Source organism: Schistocerca cancellata, chromosome 12 (assembly GCF_023864275.1).
Source record: "Schistocerca cancellata isolate TAMUIC-IGC-003103 chromosome 12, iqSchCanc2.1, whole genome shotgun sequence".
In the NCBI taxonomy this organism is placed as follows: domain Eukaryota; kingdom Metazoa; phylum Arthropoda; class Insecta; order Orthoptera; family Acrididae; genus Schistocerca; species Schistocerca cancellata.
The window spans coordinates 60783709-60798717 of record NC_064637.1 but is presented as its reverse complement, the minus strand read 5'-3'; the positions used below and the strand labels follow the sequence as shown (position 1 = coordinate 60798717).

Sequence of the window (15009 nt, the reverse complement as noted above, 5' to 3'; positions counted from 1 at the left end):
GTTGACGCTGACCTACGTAGGGCGAAATGATCTTCGTAATAAGTTAAGGGAAATCAGAGCTTGGACAGAAAGTTATAGGTGTTCGTTTTTTCCATGCACTGTTTGAGACTGGAATAATAGAGATTTATTTTGAAGTGTTTCCATGAACCATCTGCCAGTGTGATCTGTGGATTAGCACTATAGATTTAGATGAAGACTTTAAAACTATACCAGATATTAATAAAAGGTTTTCAACATGTGGTAAGATAACTCGTAAACTTTTGTTTCGTCATTCACATGCATCAATTTGTGCACCCTTAGTGGTATCCTATTTTTCCCCACGTACAATTCAAGATCTCGACAGTGATAAGTTCACATTCATTGCAAATGTGGGCCTCCAAGTTGTGCAAGTCTCTGACCTTGGTTAGGTACACCAGTTCCTTTATAAAACCCCACAGGAAAAAGTCAAGTGGTGTGAGGCTGGTTGACTGTGGCAGCCACACATTGAGCTTTCTCCTGTGGCTTCACATTTTATCAGGTTTTAAAGTTGAAGAAAACTATTCGTTAATCTTTAGTATAGTTGTTAAAGTCTTAAATTGTAAAGAAAAACATTTGAGGTTGGTAATGCTAATTAAAATGGTGGTGGCAACAGAAATAAAGCTTCAGTGAAAGAATGTTGTTGTTGTTGTGGTCTTCAGTCCTGAGACTGGTTTGATGCAGCTCTCCATGATACTCTATCCTGTGCAAGCTTCTTCATCTCCCTGTACCTACTGCAACCTACATCCTTCTGAATCTGTTTAGTGTATTCATCTCTTAGTCTCCCTCTACGATTTTTACCCTCCACACTGCCCTCCAATACTAAGTTGGTGATCCCTTGATGCCTCAGAACATGTCCTACCAACCGATCCCTTCTTCTAGTTAAGTTGTGCCACAAACTTCTCTTCTCCCCAATCCTATTCAATACCTCCTCATTAGTTATATGATCTACCCATCTAATCTTCAGCATTCTTCTGTATCACCACATTTCGAAAGCTTCTATTCTCTTTTTGTCCAAACTAGTTATCGTCCATGTTTCACTTCCATACATGGCTACGCTCCATACAAATACCTTCAGAAACGACTTCCTGACACTTAAATCAATACTCGATGTTAACAAATTTCTCTTCTTCAGAAATGCTTTCCTTGCCATTGCCAGTCTACATTTGATATCCTCTATAATTCGACCATCATCAGTTATTTTGCTTATTCATTATTAAACAGACTCCTGCATTACCCCTATTCGATTTTGTATTTATAATCCTGTATTCACCTGATCAGAACTCTTGTTCTTCCTGCCACCCAACTTCACTAATTCTCACTATACCTAACTTTAACCTATCCATTTCCCTTTTTAAATTTTCTAATCTACCTGCCTGATTAAGGGATCTGACATTCCACACTCCGATCCGTAGAATGCCAGTTTTCTTTCTCCTGATAATGACGTCGTCTTGAGTAGTCCCTGCCCGGAGATCTGAATGGGGGACTATTTTACCTCCAGAATATTTTACCCAAGAGGACGCCATCATTATTTAATCATGCAGTAAAACTGCATGCCCTCGGGAAAAATTATGGCCGTAGTTTCCCCTTGCATTCAGTCGTTCGCAGTACCAGCACAGCAAGGCCGTTTTGGTTAATATTACAAGGCCAGATCAGTCAATCATCCAGACTGTTGCCCCTGCAACTACTGAAAAGGCTGCTGCCCCTCTTCAGGAACCACACGTTTGTCTGGCCTCTCAACAGATACCCCTCCATTGTGGTTGCACCTACGGTACAGCTATCTGTATCGCTGAGGCACGCAAGCCTCCCCACCAACGGCAAGGTGCATGGTTCTTGGGGGGGAGTGAAAGAATAGTATTTTAAAAACAGTCTGCAGGCAGAATCAAACAACAGAAACACAACATTTGCTTTACAAGTTGCCAAACTAGCAAAAAACACAACCTTACTATTTACAGTAGGAGTGGAAATAATTTTCAACAATTTATTTGTTATAGCTTAGGCCTACACGATCTGAAGACTGAGGCCATTTGTACTGGTGTGGTACATGTCTGTACAGTCACTGATACTTCAAACTTATTTGGAGAAATTACTTCCCCAGAATAATCTTGTCCTTCATATGTCACTTACTCATTTCTCAGGTACAATATCTTTAACATTAATATCACTGCTATTACAAGATTCAAGAATATCACAGCTTAAATCATCTGACTCATCTGAAGATAAGCTTAATGTATTCTTAGTCTCTTTATTTTATTTTATTTTATTTTATTTTATTTTATTTTATTTTTCTGTACATTGTACTTAACAATTCCAGATAGACTTGTTTTTGCAGCCAGTAACTGATCCACATCATATGGTCTGAAAAAGTAGCTGGACTTAATTCTGGGCACATCTGATACTGTCAGCCACAGCTTATAAAGAGTGTTCGTTTTCAAGTACTTGTTCAGTACTTATGAAAAGAAAGAATTCTTGTCGATTAGACGCTGTTTATGGACAAGACTTCACACATGTCCAAAGCTTTTTTTTTTTTAGCATTCTCGGCAATTCCATCAGCTGCTCTTCTTCTGTTGGAATTTGCCAAAAAAGATCAGTGGAGCTCCACACCAAAGTCATTTTTCAAATTTCATAATGAGTACATAACAAATATACTTTTAATGTTATTTCATCCATGTTGGATCTTGTGAACTATGCAACCATTAATGATAGTTGGTGGATGGCACAACCACCCACAAATACTTTTTAAATGTTTTTAGTCCCATAACAGGCTGTAGGCCATCTGAAGGTGAGCACGGTAGCCGGAAACTGGTTGTGGCACTAAAATAACATATTTAGAAAGTATTTGTAGCTGGTTGCGCCATTCGCCAACTGCTGGTAATTTCTTTTTACACTGGGATGCTGCCCCATTTCGTAGCCGATGTATTATACAAGAATGTTGAGTCTGCATATTTCTCATGTGCAAGGTGGTCATCAATTATTGCAGAAGATTGCACTCTGTCCAAGCACACAAAGTGGAGATAGTCATTTGTTTGTAACTCAAATGTGCTGGTTGTATTTCATCCTGGGAAAGTGAGAAATTTTCTACAAATTCTGTCTGTGGAACACATTCTTTTGCACGTGTATTCAGATTTCTCTTCCCAAAATCTGCAGCTTCAGCATCTTTTTACAAGAATACTGGAGCCTGATAATTAATTTCACAAATCACTTCATCAAGAGGACTACTTCCTTTTGAAAGGACTGTCTTCTTTATTTTTCCATCTTCCACTGATTCCTTTTAATAGGCTGATTCTTGTCAACACTTTCAGGGAGAAACTGATAGTGACCAGACTTCGTCGCAAGTATCACAAGCTCCTAACGTACAGAACTCTTTCCTCAAGTCACAAGAAAGAAGAGAAAGCAGTGTTTCCACTTAACTAAAAGTATACACACTGGCAGGTATAGTCAGCATGATACTGGCGCGCGCGCGCGCGCGCGCGTACACACACACACACACACACACACACACACACACACTCTCTCTCTCTCTCTATGTAGAGTATTTGAAACAGGCAGTACATACTTGGACAAAGCTGGTAAAGGAGACTTCTTTAATGCAATTCTTGTTTAAAGATTTCCTATGCCTCCTTTAACGGTAAGCTTCATATACCTCTTCTGATGATCCTCACATTTCCTTGTTTGAGTTCTTTACTGGCTTCACCTGTTACTTTCCTGCTGGTTGCACACTAACATTATCATTGAAGATAAAAATCAAAAATCACCTGCTTTATTTCTTCTGTGATTCTGGGCTTGCTATGTTTAATTTCTTTGGTACCTGGCTCTGAAAATAGTTTATTTGCTAATTAAGGCATGTGATAATTGAAGACTCTCTCTCTCTCTCTCTCTCTCTCTCTCTCTCTCTTTTTTTTCATGACTTATTGGGCATCCTTTTAACAGCCTTCCCCAGGCTTTGAGGATGCTCATGGGATCCAAAATTTGAAGTGGGTGACATACTGTTTCTATTGGACTTTCCTCCTTTATTTTTCAGCCATTATTTCTGATTTCTCAACCTTTTTTCTCACTGTTTATTTTCTAAACTTTCTTGTTATTTAAGTCTGTTTTTCCTTAATTCTTGCTGTTTCATTCATTCTTTCTTTCCATCTATCTTTGTCCTGTTTCAAATATTCACTTCTCCTGACCTCACATGGTTTCAGAAAATCGTGAGAATAATTTGATCTCACCTTTTGTCCATTTTATTAGCTTAAATAAGGCCAGCTGTAGCACTGTTAGATAAACAATGTAAGTTTTTGAAAACTGCCACTAGCAACACTTTTTATTTTTCTATTTATCAGTTTCACTCTTCCAGTAGGCAAGAGTTTCGTCAGGATATACACTGTAAAAGATACAAATTGAGATGATATAGAAAACTTACATTGATGTTACGTAACGTACATATTCTGTTTCCAGTATGGTGGCTTATGTTTTAAAGTTGGCTGACATCATGCTGGAAACAGAATGTGTACTTTACATAACACCAGTCTTAAGTTTTCTGTATTAGCTAAATTTGTATCTTTTATGGTGTATATTCTGATGATGATGATGATAATTATTATTATTATTATTATTATTATTATTAGACTGAAACCAACAAATAAAAAAAATAGGAAATGCTACTTGTGGCTATTTTTAAAAGCTTCACGTTAAGAGTTGCTCCCCCTCCAGGCAGTGCCTGCTCTTGCCAAACAATGTATGTTAATAATCAGGCAGAAAACATGTTAATAATTTTGACTAATGTTTTACACCCAGATTAACACCACAAAATAAAATAGGGTGAAAAATTTAATGTTGAATTGAATTTGATGCACTTTGGACACTTCATAAAACTTTCCTGAAACGCAGTTTGCTTACTACAGTGCTGTCAACGAAAGATGATACTCGTCAGAAAGCAGCTGTGAACATCCTTCAACATTGCAATATTCATTTTAAGTGGCATCAATTTAATGTAAACCACTTAATGTGCAATGTTCGGAGATCAAGTTCGAGAGAGAAATCTTCACACACATTGTTAATTATTTACTGAACCTGCAATTGGTGTCAGTATCCAAGGGTTCTGATAACTGTGTGGTCTCAATAACACTCATTAGGTCCTGTGTTGTTGGAATGACACACAATAAACTTAGCTTGCTTTCAGATTATGATGTTTTATTTCCATTTAATATTTATCAGTGCCCAGCCACAAACACTGTCCAAAATAACAAGGCAAATATAAACTCAAAATGCACATAAAAGTTAAGAAGCGATCCATTGGCTTTGTAAACACAAGAAGTTGAAGAACTTCACATTGTGTTTCCACCCTCTGGTGTATAGTGAGTCTGATGCAATTGGCAATGAGCAAGAATAGCTTACACTTTGTGAATTGTTTTGGAGGCTTCCAGAAAGACAAATTACTATCTAGATAATGTCAGTTTTCCTAGTTTGATAATATTTACAGTTCAAAGTTTGTTTCCAAAATGTAAATTCTTTTACATTTACGAAATTAATGGGCAAAAACAGTATTGTAAAATTAGAGTAAATATTTTTAAAGTGATTGACTTTATCCTAAGTCAGTATCACAGTTGGATATAAGTTGTAAATAAATAACAATGTAAATACAGACACTTATCTTGAACAGCATAAAAACAAGAATGTTGTTGTGGTCTTCAGTCCTGAGACTGGTTTGATGCAGCTCTCCATGCTACTCTATCCTGTGCAAGCTTCTTCATCTCCCAGTAACTACTGCAACCTACATCCTTCTGAATCTGTTTAGTGTATTCATCTCTTGGTCTCCCTCTATGATTTTTACCCTCCACTCTGCCCTCTAATATTAAATTGGTGGTCCCTTCATGCCTCATAATATGCCCCACCAATCGATCCCTTCTTCTAGTCAAGTTGCGCTACAAATTTCTCTTCTCTCCAATTCTGTTCAATAACTCCTCATTAGTTATGTAATCTACCCATCTAATCTTCAGCATTCTTCTGTAGCACCACATTTCGAAAGCTTCTATTCTCTTCTTGTCTAAACTATTTATTGTCCACGTTTCACTTCCGTACCTGGCTACACTCCATACAAATACTTTCAGAACTGACTTCCTGACACTTAAATCTATACTCAATGTTAACAAATTTCTCTTCTTCAGAAACTCTTTCATTGTCATTGCCAGTCTACATTTTATATCCTCTCTACTTCGACCATCATCAGTTATTTTGCTCACCAAATAGCAAAACTCATTTACTACTTTAAGCCTCTCATTTCCTAATCTAATTCCTGCAGCATCGCCCGATTTAATTCAACTACATTCCATTATCCTCATTTTGATTTTGTTGATGTTCATCTTACATCCTCCTTTCAAGACGCTGTCCATTCCGTCCAACTGCTCTTCCAATTCTTTGCTGTCTCTGACAGAATTACAATGTCATCAGCGAACCTTAAAGTTTTTATTTCATGTTCCTTGGATTTTAATTCCTACTCCGAACTTTTCTTTTGTTTCCTTCACTGCTTGCTCAATATACAGATTGAATAGCATCGGGGAGAGGCTACAACCCTGTCTCACTCCCTTCCCAACCACTGCTTCCCTTTCATGCCCTTCTACTCTTATAACTGCCATCTGGTTTCTGTACAAATTGTAAATAGCCTTTCGCTCCCTGTATTTTACCCCTACCACCTTCAGAATTTGAAAGAGAGTATTCCAGTCAACATTGTCAAAAGTTTTCTCTTAAGTCTACAAATGCTAGAAACATAGGTTTGCCTTTCCTTAATCTATTTTCTAAGATAAGCTGTAGGGTCAGTATTGCCTCACGTGTTCCAACATTTCTACAGAATCCAAACTGATCTTCTCCAAGATCGGCTTCTACCAGTTTTTCCATTCGTCTGTAAAGGATTCGTGTTAGTATTTTGCAGCCGTGGCTTATTAAACTGATAGTTCGGTAATTTTCACACCTGTCAACACCTCCTTTCTTTGGGATTGGAATTATTATATTTTTCTTGAAGTCTGAGGGTATTTCGCCTGTCTCATACGTCTTGCTCACCAGATGGTAGGGTTTTGTTAGGCCTGGCTCTCCCAAGGCTGACAGTAGTTCTAATGGAATGCTGTCTACTCCCAGGGCCTTGTTTCGGCTCAGGTCTTTTAGTGCTCTGTCAAACTCTTCATGCAGTATCATATCTCCTATTTCATCTTCACCTACATTCTCTTCTATTCCTATAATATTGTCCTCAATGACATCGCCATTGTATAGACCCTCTATATACTCCTTCCACTTTTCTGCTTTCCCTTCTTTGCTTAGAACTGGGTTTCCATCTGAGCTCTTGATATTCATACAAGTGGTTCTCTTTTCTCCAAAGGTCTCTTTAATTTTCCTGTAGACAGTATCTATCTTATCCCTAGTGATACATGCCTCTACATCCTTACATTTGTCCTCTAGCCATCCCTGCTTAGCCATTTTGCACTTCTTGTGAATGTCATTTTTGAGGCATTTGTATTCCTTTTTGCCTGCTTCATTTACTGCATTTTTATATTTTCTCCTTTCATCAATTAAATTCATTATCTCATCTGTTACCCAAGGACTTCTATTAGCCCTCGTCTTTTTACCTACTTGATCCTCTGCTACCTTCACTATTTCGCCTCTCAAAAATACCCATTCTTCTTCTGCTGTATTACTTTCCCCCATTCTTGTCAATCGTTCCCTCAGTTTCTTCAGTTTTAATCTACAGTTCATAACCAATAGATTGTGGTCAGAGTCCACATATGCCCCTGGAAATGCCTTACAATTTAAAACCTGGTTCCTGAATCTCTGTTTTACAATTATATAATCTATTTGGGAAGACTCTGGGAAGAACTGAAGAAGATAGATATAGAAGATGGATACATTAATGTTATAAAGACAATGAACAGAGGCCACAATTGGAGAATTAGAACACCATTGGGGAACTCTGAATACTTCGAAATAAGACAACGACTTAAGCAAGGAAGTATTCTATCTCCTGCGCTTTTTAATGTTGTGATGGAGGGAATGAATAGGGCAGTTAAAGATATAGTAAAAGAAAAAGACAAAAAGATCATTTTTGCAGATGATATGGTAATATGGGGTGATAAAGAGGTAGATGTACAGTTACAGCTTGATGCGTGGAAGGAAATAATGAAAAGGTATGGATTAAAAATAAATAAAGATAAGAATGAAGTAATGGTATTTGGAAGAGAGAAAAGAATCAATGGAAATATTACCTTGAATGGAGAACCCCTCAAAGTGGTAGAAAGTTTCACTTATTTAGGGAGTGAAATATCTAGGGATGGAAGAATAACTAACGAAATTAATAGGAGGTTACAGAAGGGAGGCAATTTCTACCAAACAATAAAACATCTGATTTGGAATAATGAAGTTTCAGAAAGAGCAAAACTCCTGATGTATAAGAATTATTACTTCCCTATTGTCACCTATGGTGGAGAAACATGGACAATGAAAGAAAGGGACTGGAGCAGACTGCAAGCAGGGGAAATGAAATTTCTCAGAGCAGTTAAGGGAAAAACAAGAATGGACAGAGTAAGGAATGGAGAGATTAGAAAGGACCTCAAACAAAGTATGAGAGAAGAAATTGAAAGAAAGAGATTAAGATGGTATGGGCATGTTAAGAGGATGCATGGCAGAGACTCCCCAAAATTATGGAAGAACTAAAGATGGATAGGAAAAGACCTAGAGGGCGCCCAAGAACACGGTGGAAAATGGGAGTGAGAATATCTGTTGAAAGGAGAGGTGTGACCTGGCAGCAAGTGGAGGAAGAAAAGTGGTGGGAGGACCGAGCCAAATGGAGAGGACTCGTCAGCACCCAGACCCGGCAGTAGCTGGAGCGGGATTCGGATATAGATAGATAGATAGATAATCTATTTGGGACCTTCCAGTATCTCCTGGCTTCTTCCATGTATACAACCTTTTTTTTATGATTCTTGAACCAAGTGTTAGCTATGATTAAGTTATGCTCTGTGCAAAATTCTACCAGGTGGCTTCCTCTTTCATTTCTTACTCCCATATCATATTCACCTACTACATTTCCTTATCTTCCTTTTCCTACTATCGAGTTCCAGACACCCATGACTATTAAATTTTCATCTCCCTTCACTATCTGAATAATTTCTTTTATCTTATCATACATTTCATCAACGTTTTCGTCATCTGCGGAGCTAGTTGGCATATAAACTTGTACTACTGTGGTAGGCGTTGGCTTCGTATCTATCTTGGCCACTATAATGTGTTCACTATGCTGTTTGTAGTAGCTTACTCGCATTCCTATTTTCCCCATTCATTATTAAACCTACTCCTGCATTACCCCTATTTGGTTTTGTATTTATAACCCTGTAGTCACCTGACCAGAAGTCTTGTTCCTCCTGCTATCGAACTTCACTAATTCTGACTATATCTAACTTTAACCTATTGATATCCCTTTTTAAATTTTCTAACCTACCTGCCCGATGAAGGGATCTGATTTTCCATGCTCTGATCCATAGAACGACAGTTTTTTCTCTTGATAACAACGTCCTCCTGAGTAGTCCCCGCCTGGAGATCCGAATGGGGGACTATTTTACCTCCAGAATATTTTACCCAAGAGGATGCCATAGTCATTTAACCATACAGTAAAGCTGCATGCCCTCGGGGAAAATTATGGCCGTAGTTTCCCCTTGCTTTCACCCGTTCGCAGTACCAGCACAGCAAGGTCGTTTTGATTAGTGTAACAAGGCCAGATCAGTCAATCATCCAGACTGTTGCCCCTGCAACCACTGAAAAGGCTGCTGCCCCTCTTCAGGAACCACACGTTTGTCTGGCCTCTCAACAGATAGCCCTCCATTATGGCTGCACCTACGGTACGGCTATCTGTATTGCTGAGGCATGCAAGCCTCACCACCAATGGCAAGGTCCATGGTTCATGGGGGGAGGGGGGGGGGGGCAAAACAAGAATAAAAGATGATAATCTGTTTTACAGGCTGCTATTTTTGAGGTATAATATCGTAAAATAAGCAACTATCGATATATTAACAGAAAAATATGTATGTGACAAAGTTTTGCCTGATTGCTCTAAAACTTTATAGCTTCCAAATTAAGTGTTAAATACTTAACAAAAATAAAATGAGTTAAAATATGGCCAAAAATCAAGTGATGGTTTATATTTCTGCTGGGGTGCAGAAATTCCGACAGAGCTTTTGCCAGCTTCCAACTCCAAAGTGGAAACGGCAGCAGGTGAAACAGTAGTCCTCTATAGAGTTGTGGCAATACTGGGACATTGCCACAGAGACACATACAAAATTGTGTAACATGATGGATCGAGGTAGGAGCACGAAGAAGCACTTCCGAGCACAGAGTATCTGTCAGGGAAGTTATTTCTCTGACTCAGCTGTAGACCTTAATAACTGTAGTGCAGGTAGTGCTCCTACTAGGGGGGGGGCGGGGGGATAAATCTTGAAATCTTGTAGTTGAGGTTGCTGCGACAAGCTTTCCTGTTGTATAGCTGAGGTGAAGTTTAGGTTGGAAGCTGAAGTTTGTTGAGAGGTAGCAAAGCCAGTGATAGTGCCATGAGGAGAAGATTCTGTTTTCTGTTATACAGAGTTTTTGATGACAGATTGGCCAGTGGTGTAGCATGAGGTCTAGGTTGGTTACGAAGGTGGCAGTTTGGGTGGAAGTTGGCAAAGCCAACGAATGTTGTGATCTTTTAGAGATTGAGTTTTGCACTCTGCAGTGGAATGTGCAACGATACAAATCTTCCCAGCAGATCAGAGCTGTGTGCTGGACCGAGACTTGAACTCCGCACCTTTTCCCTCCACAAGCAAATGTTGGTGGAAGTAAATCTGCGAGGACAGGTCAAGAGTTCTGCTTGGGTAGTTGAAGTTGGTACAGCACATGCCCACTAAAGGCAAAGGTCCTGAGTTTGTCTAGTTACTGCAGACATTTTCATTGTAGCCTTTTTTGTTTTTATTCTGCATACCATACTCAAATTTAAAACCGTGATAAAGAGCACTATTTTCTTGCTATGGTTTGATTTTTTCAAGTTTTTAGTATGTATGAAGAAATTAATAAGAGTAACATTGCTGACCCAAACCTCTGTGCCAATGGTGATACTGTTTATTCTTCAGATTTAATTTGCTGATGCTGTCATGTCGTTTGTAATGTACACTGTCGATTGTTTATTAAGGTTCATATTTTTGTCACTGTGATGATGTCACCAGTCATTCAGTGGAGAGTCGCAGTGTTAACTCGTCCTTAAATATTTTCACTCGTAACAAATGATTCCAAAGACAGCCATCGTATGATATTGTCCTGCTGTTGCTGTTATCGGGTTAACATTATTGGTATTAGCTGAAATCTATATATTCAGACAAATCCTGGTTGACAATGCTGATTTTTTTTCCCCCTCTGTTTTCAGTATTTGCAAGCATGTCTGACAGACAGCCACATGACAAGTTCTCCCCCAAAACGTCCCAATTCACAGCCATCTGAAGGAAGACTCGACAGAAAAATGGCTTCCGGCTCCGAGCGTAGTGGTGAAAGCCACGTGGCTGGTGAAGATGTCACAGAGATGCGTGTGGGCATTGATGATTTGCCTGATGAGGTACTGTTAATGATTTTCTCTCACTTGTCCTTCAGTGAGCTAATAGATGTGGTACGGAACGTGTGCCATCGTTGGAGAAGACTGTATAAGGTTCGGAAGTTGTGGCATAACAAGGAATACCATATTGGGTAAGAAATGGAATAATACATACATGTGATTTGTTCTTTCAAGAAATACTGTACTGTATTATAGGGTGATATCTTTATTACTTATTTTGTGACACTGGTGTGGTAAAGTTTGGATTTCAGCAGTCAGTCAGGTTAGTCAAGATTGTTGGAGTATTATGGTTTTATATTAAGTGCTTCCCACTTTTAGAATGTTACAGAGGAACTGAAATCTATTTTGGATTCAATATATTTGTTAGATTGGTGTGATGTGTAGATTCTGCAATGAAAAATTGTCTATTTCAATATTACTCTTGTACCGTGTCATTTCTGAACCAGGATGCATAGTGATACGTATGTTGGAACTTAAATAGTGGCAATACTGCTGAGGAGACTGTATGCGATGGAATCTACTATTGTTGTTCATAGCACACGTTGTTGACATACCTACATCTACATTTATACTCCGCAAGTCACCCAACGGTGTGTGGCAGAGGGCACTTTACGTGCCACTGTCATTACCTCCCTTTCCTGTCCCAGTCGTATATGGTGCGCGGGAAGAACGAGTGCCGGAAAGCCTCCGTGCGGGCTCGAATCTCTCTAATTTTACATTCGTGATCTCCTCGGGAGGTATAAGTAGGGGGAAGCAATATATTCAATACCTCATCCAGAAATGCACCCTCTCGAAACCTGGACAGCAAGCTACACCGCGATGCAGAGTGCCTCTCTTGCAGAGTCTGCTTCTTGAGTTTGCTAAACATCTCTGTAATGCTATCACACTTACCAAATAATCCCGTGGCGAAACATGCCACTCTTCTTTGGATCTTCTCTATCTCCTCTGTCAACCCGACCTGGTACGGATCCCACACTGATGAGCAATACTCAGTATAGGTCGAATGAGTGTTTTGTAAGCCACCTCCTTTGTTGATGGACTAAATTTTCTAAGGACTCTCCAAATGAATCTCAACCTGGCACCTGCCTTACCAACAATTAATTTTGTATGATCATTCTACTTTAAATCGTTCTGCATGCATACTCTCAGATATTTTACAGAAGTAATAAAGGATCCTTCTTTCTATATATTCACAGTACATTACATTTGCCTATGTTAAGGGTCAGTTGCCACTCCCTGCACCAAGTGCCTATCCACTGCAGATCTTCATGAATTTCGCTGCAATTTTCTAATGCTGCAACTTCTCTGTATACTACAGCATCATTCGCGAAAAGCCACACGGACCTCCGAGCAAATGGACTCACCCGTTCGACGTCACCAACATGCACACAATCGAGGGAAACACAGTCACTTGTGAACGAGCGGTCTAATGTAATAGTGTCACTATGTTTTCAAAACAGGAACAACGGAATTGGATCAAGATTGTATGTGCCAGAGGTCATACAGCACGACAGTGTCATCGAGGTCTTCAAGAGACGTTCGGGGAATCGGCATTGCCGTACAGAATAGTAGTACACTGGGTAAAAGCCCTCAACGAAGGTCGGCAAACTGTGGCAGACATGCATCAGGCAGGTCTTTCTAGTGCCTCTGAAGAAGAAGGGCATGCCGTTGCTGCTTTAGTGGATAGTGATCGTTGCCATACGATTTGTGAGCTCACCCACGAAACCAGATTAGCGCATACGACTGTGCTCCGCATCCTGAAGGAATGCCTGGGTTTGTGAAAAATTGCATCACGATGGGTTCCGTATGACTTAACGGAAATGCAGAAATGGATTAAGACGCTGCTCAGACGCACTTGGAGCACTATGAGCAAAAAGGAGAGGCTTTCTTATGCCATATCACAACACTGGATGAGACATGGGCCACATCGTACAAGCCAAAATTGAAACGTCAATCCAACCAATGGCGTCATTATGGGTCGCCGTGAAAGTCGAAAGTGCATCAGAGCCCCAGTATGGTGGAAGTTATGGTGATTCTCATGTACAACTGTGAAGGTGTTAACCTATCACATTACGTTGCTCCTTGGCAGACCGTCAGTGCACAGTATTTCTGTTTGTTTTTGGAGCATCACCTGCCACCAGCTTTGCGAAAGAAGTGGCGACACTTCCCGCACAAACCACCCATCATTTTGCATGACAATGTGTGGGCGCATACAGCACAAGCTGTGGCTGCTCTGTTCGGTCGATGGGTCTGGGAAGTACTGTACCATCCACCATACTCCCCAGACTTAAGTCCTTGTGACTTTGACTTGATACCGAAGATTAAGGAACCACTTTGTGGCATTCGCTTCAGAACTGTTCCAGAGATTCGACAGGCAGTAGACTGCTCCATTCGCACCATCAACAGAATACGCTCTGCCAACGGTATACTACACCTTCCATATTGCTGGAAATTGGTTCTACACAACAATGGTGACTACTTTGAAGGACAGTAACAGGTGCAAACATGTAACTCCTTTGTATCGGTTGTGACTAAATAGTTGCCACTATTTAAGTTCCGACCCTTGTATTTCTTTCTCCCCACCCTCCCCTCTTCTTAATGTGTGTACCTACTCATCCATTTCTTACCCTCATTTGTAATCTGATGTAGCTTTAGAAAATTCTAGAAGATCATGGATTAACAGTCCAAGTTGAAATATGATGCCTGTTCAAAAAATTCTGGAACATTCATAATTTTGCACCAGTGTTATGTTGGAGCAAAATGTGGTTAGTGTCCTGCACATGCCTGTGTTTAATGTGTAACTGCTGGAAGTTTCATTGTTGTTTCTCTGTTAGTTATTGTTCAGTGCTGTACCGAGTAGAACATTGTCACACTCACTGTTTGCGAATTTTGAGATGGCAGAGTTAAAGGAGCTACACATCTGCATTAAATTTTGTGCAAAACTCAAGAAAACCTTTACAGACACACCAAAATGACCCGAATGTCAGGGACGCCAATGAAATTCTGCATGCGAATCAATGACTGTCAAAGGGATTGCAAAAAAAATGTAATATTTCAGCTGAATTGTGTCAAAATCCTGAGATAGAGTGTTGGAATGCATCATTTTGCCCCCAGATTTGTCCCATGAGTCAAGACCACAAAAAATGAAATTACTGGGGTGTCTCATTCTCTGTAGTCTTCAGACCTGGTCCCTGTGGACACTTTTGTATTTCCAAAATTGAAAACCCATTGAAAGGATGAGAATTTGCAATGATAGATGTTGTTGATGTTTTTGCTGTTACTGTTTTTGTTGTTGTTCTGGTCTTCAGTCCTGAGACTGGTACGATGCAGCTCTCCATGCTACTCTGTCCTGTGCAAGCTACTTCATCTCCCAGTACCTACTGCAGCCTACATCCTTC

The 15009-nt window shown here is 39.7% G+C and overlaps 1 protein-coding gene across 3 annotated transcripts in view; it reads left to right on the top strand.

The window, feature by feature from the left end:
* LOC126109776 (uncharacterized) overlaps positions 1–15009 on the top strand; it is a 136953-nt gene that overhangs the window by 18363 nt on the left and 103581 nt on the right. For 2 of the 3 annotated variants that reach the window (XM_049914831.1, XM_049914830.1), the window contains exon 2: positions 11429–11742. In XM_049914831.1, coding sequence (XP_049770788.1) covers positions 11429–11742 — 314 coding nt within the window. Of the gene's footprint in view, positions 1–11428; positions 11743–15009 lie in introns of those variants that run through there. The other variant, XM_049914832.1, reaches the window with a different exon arrangement.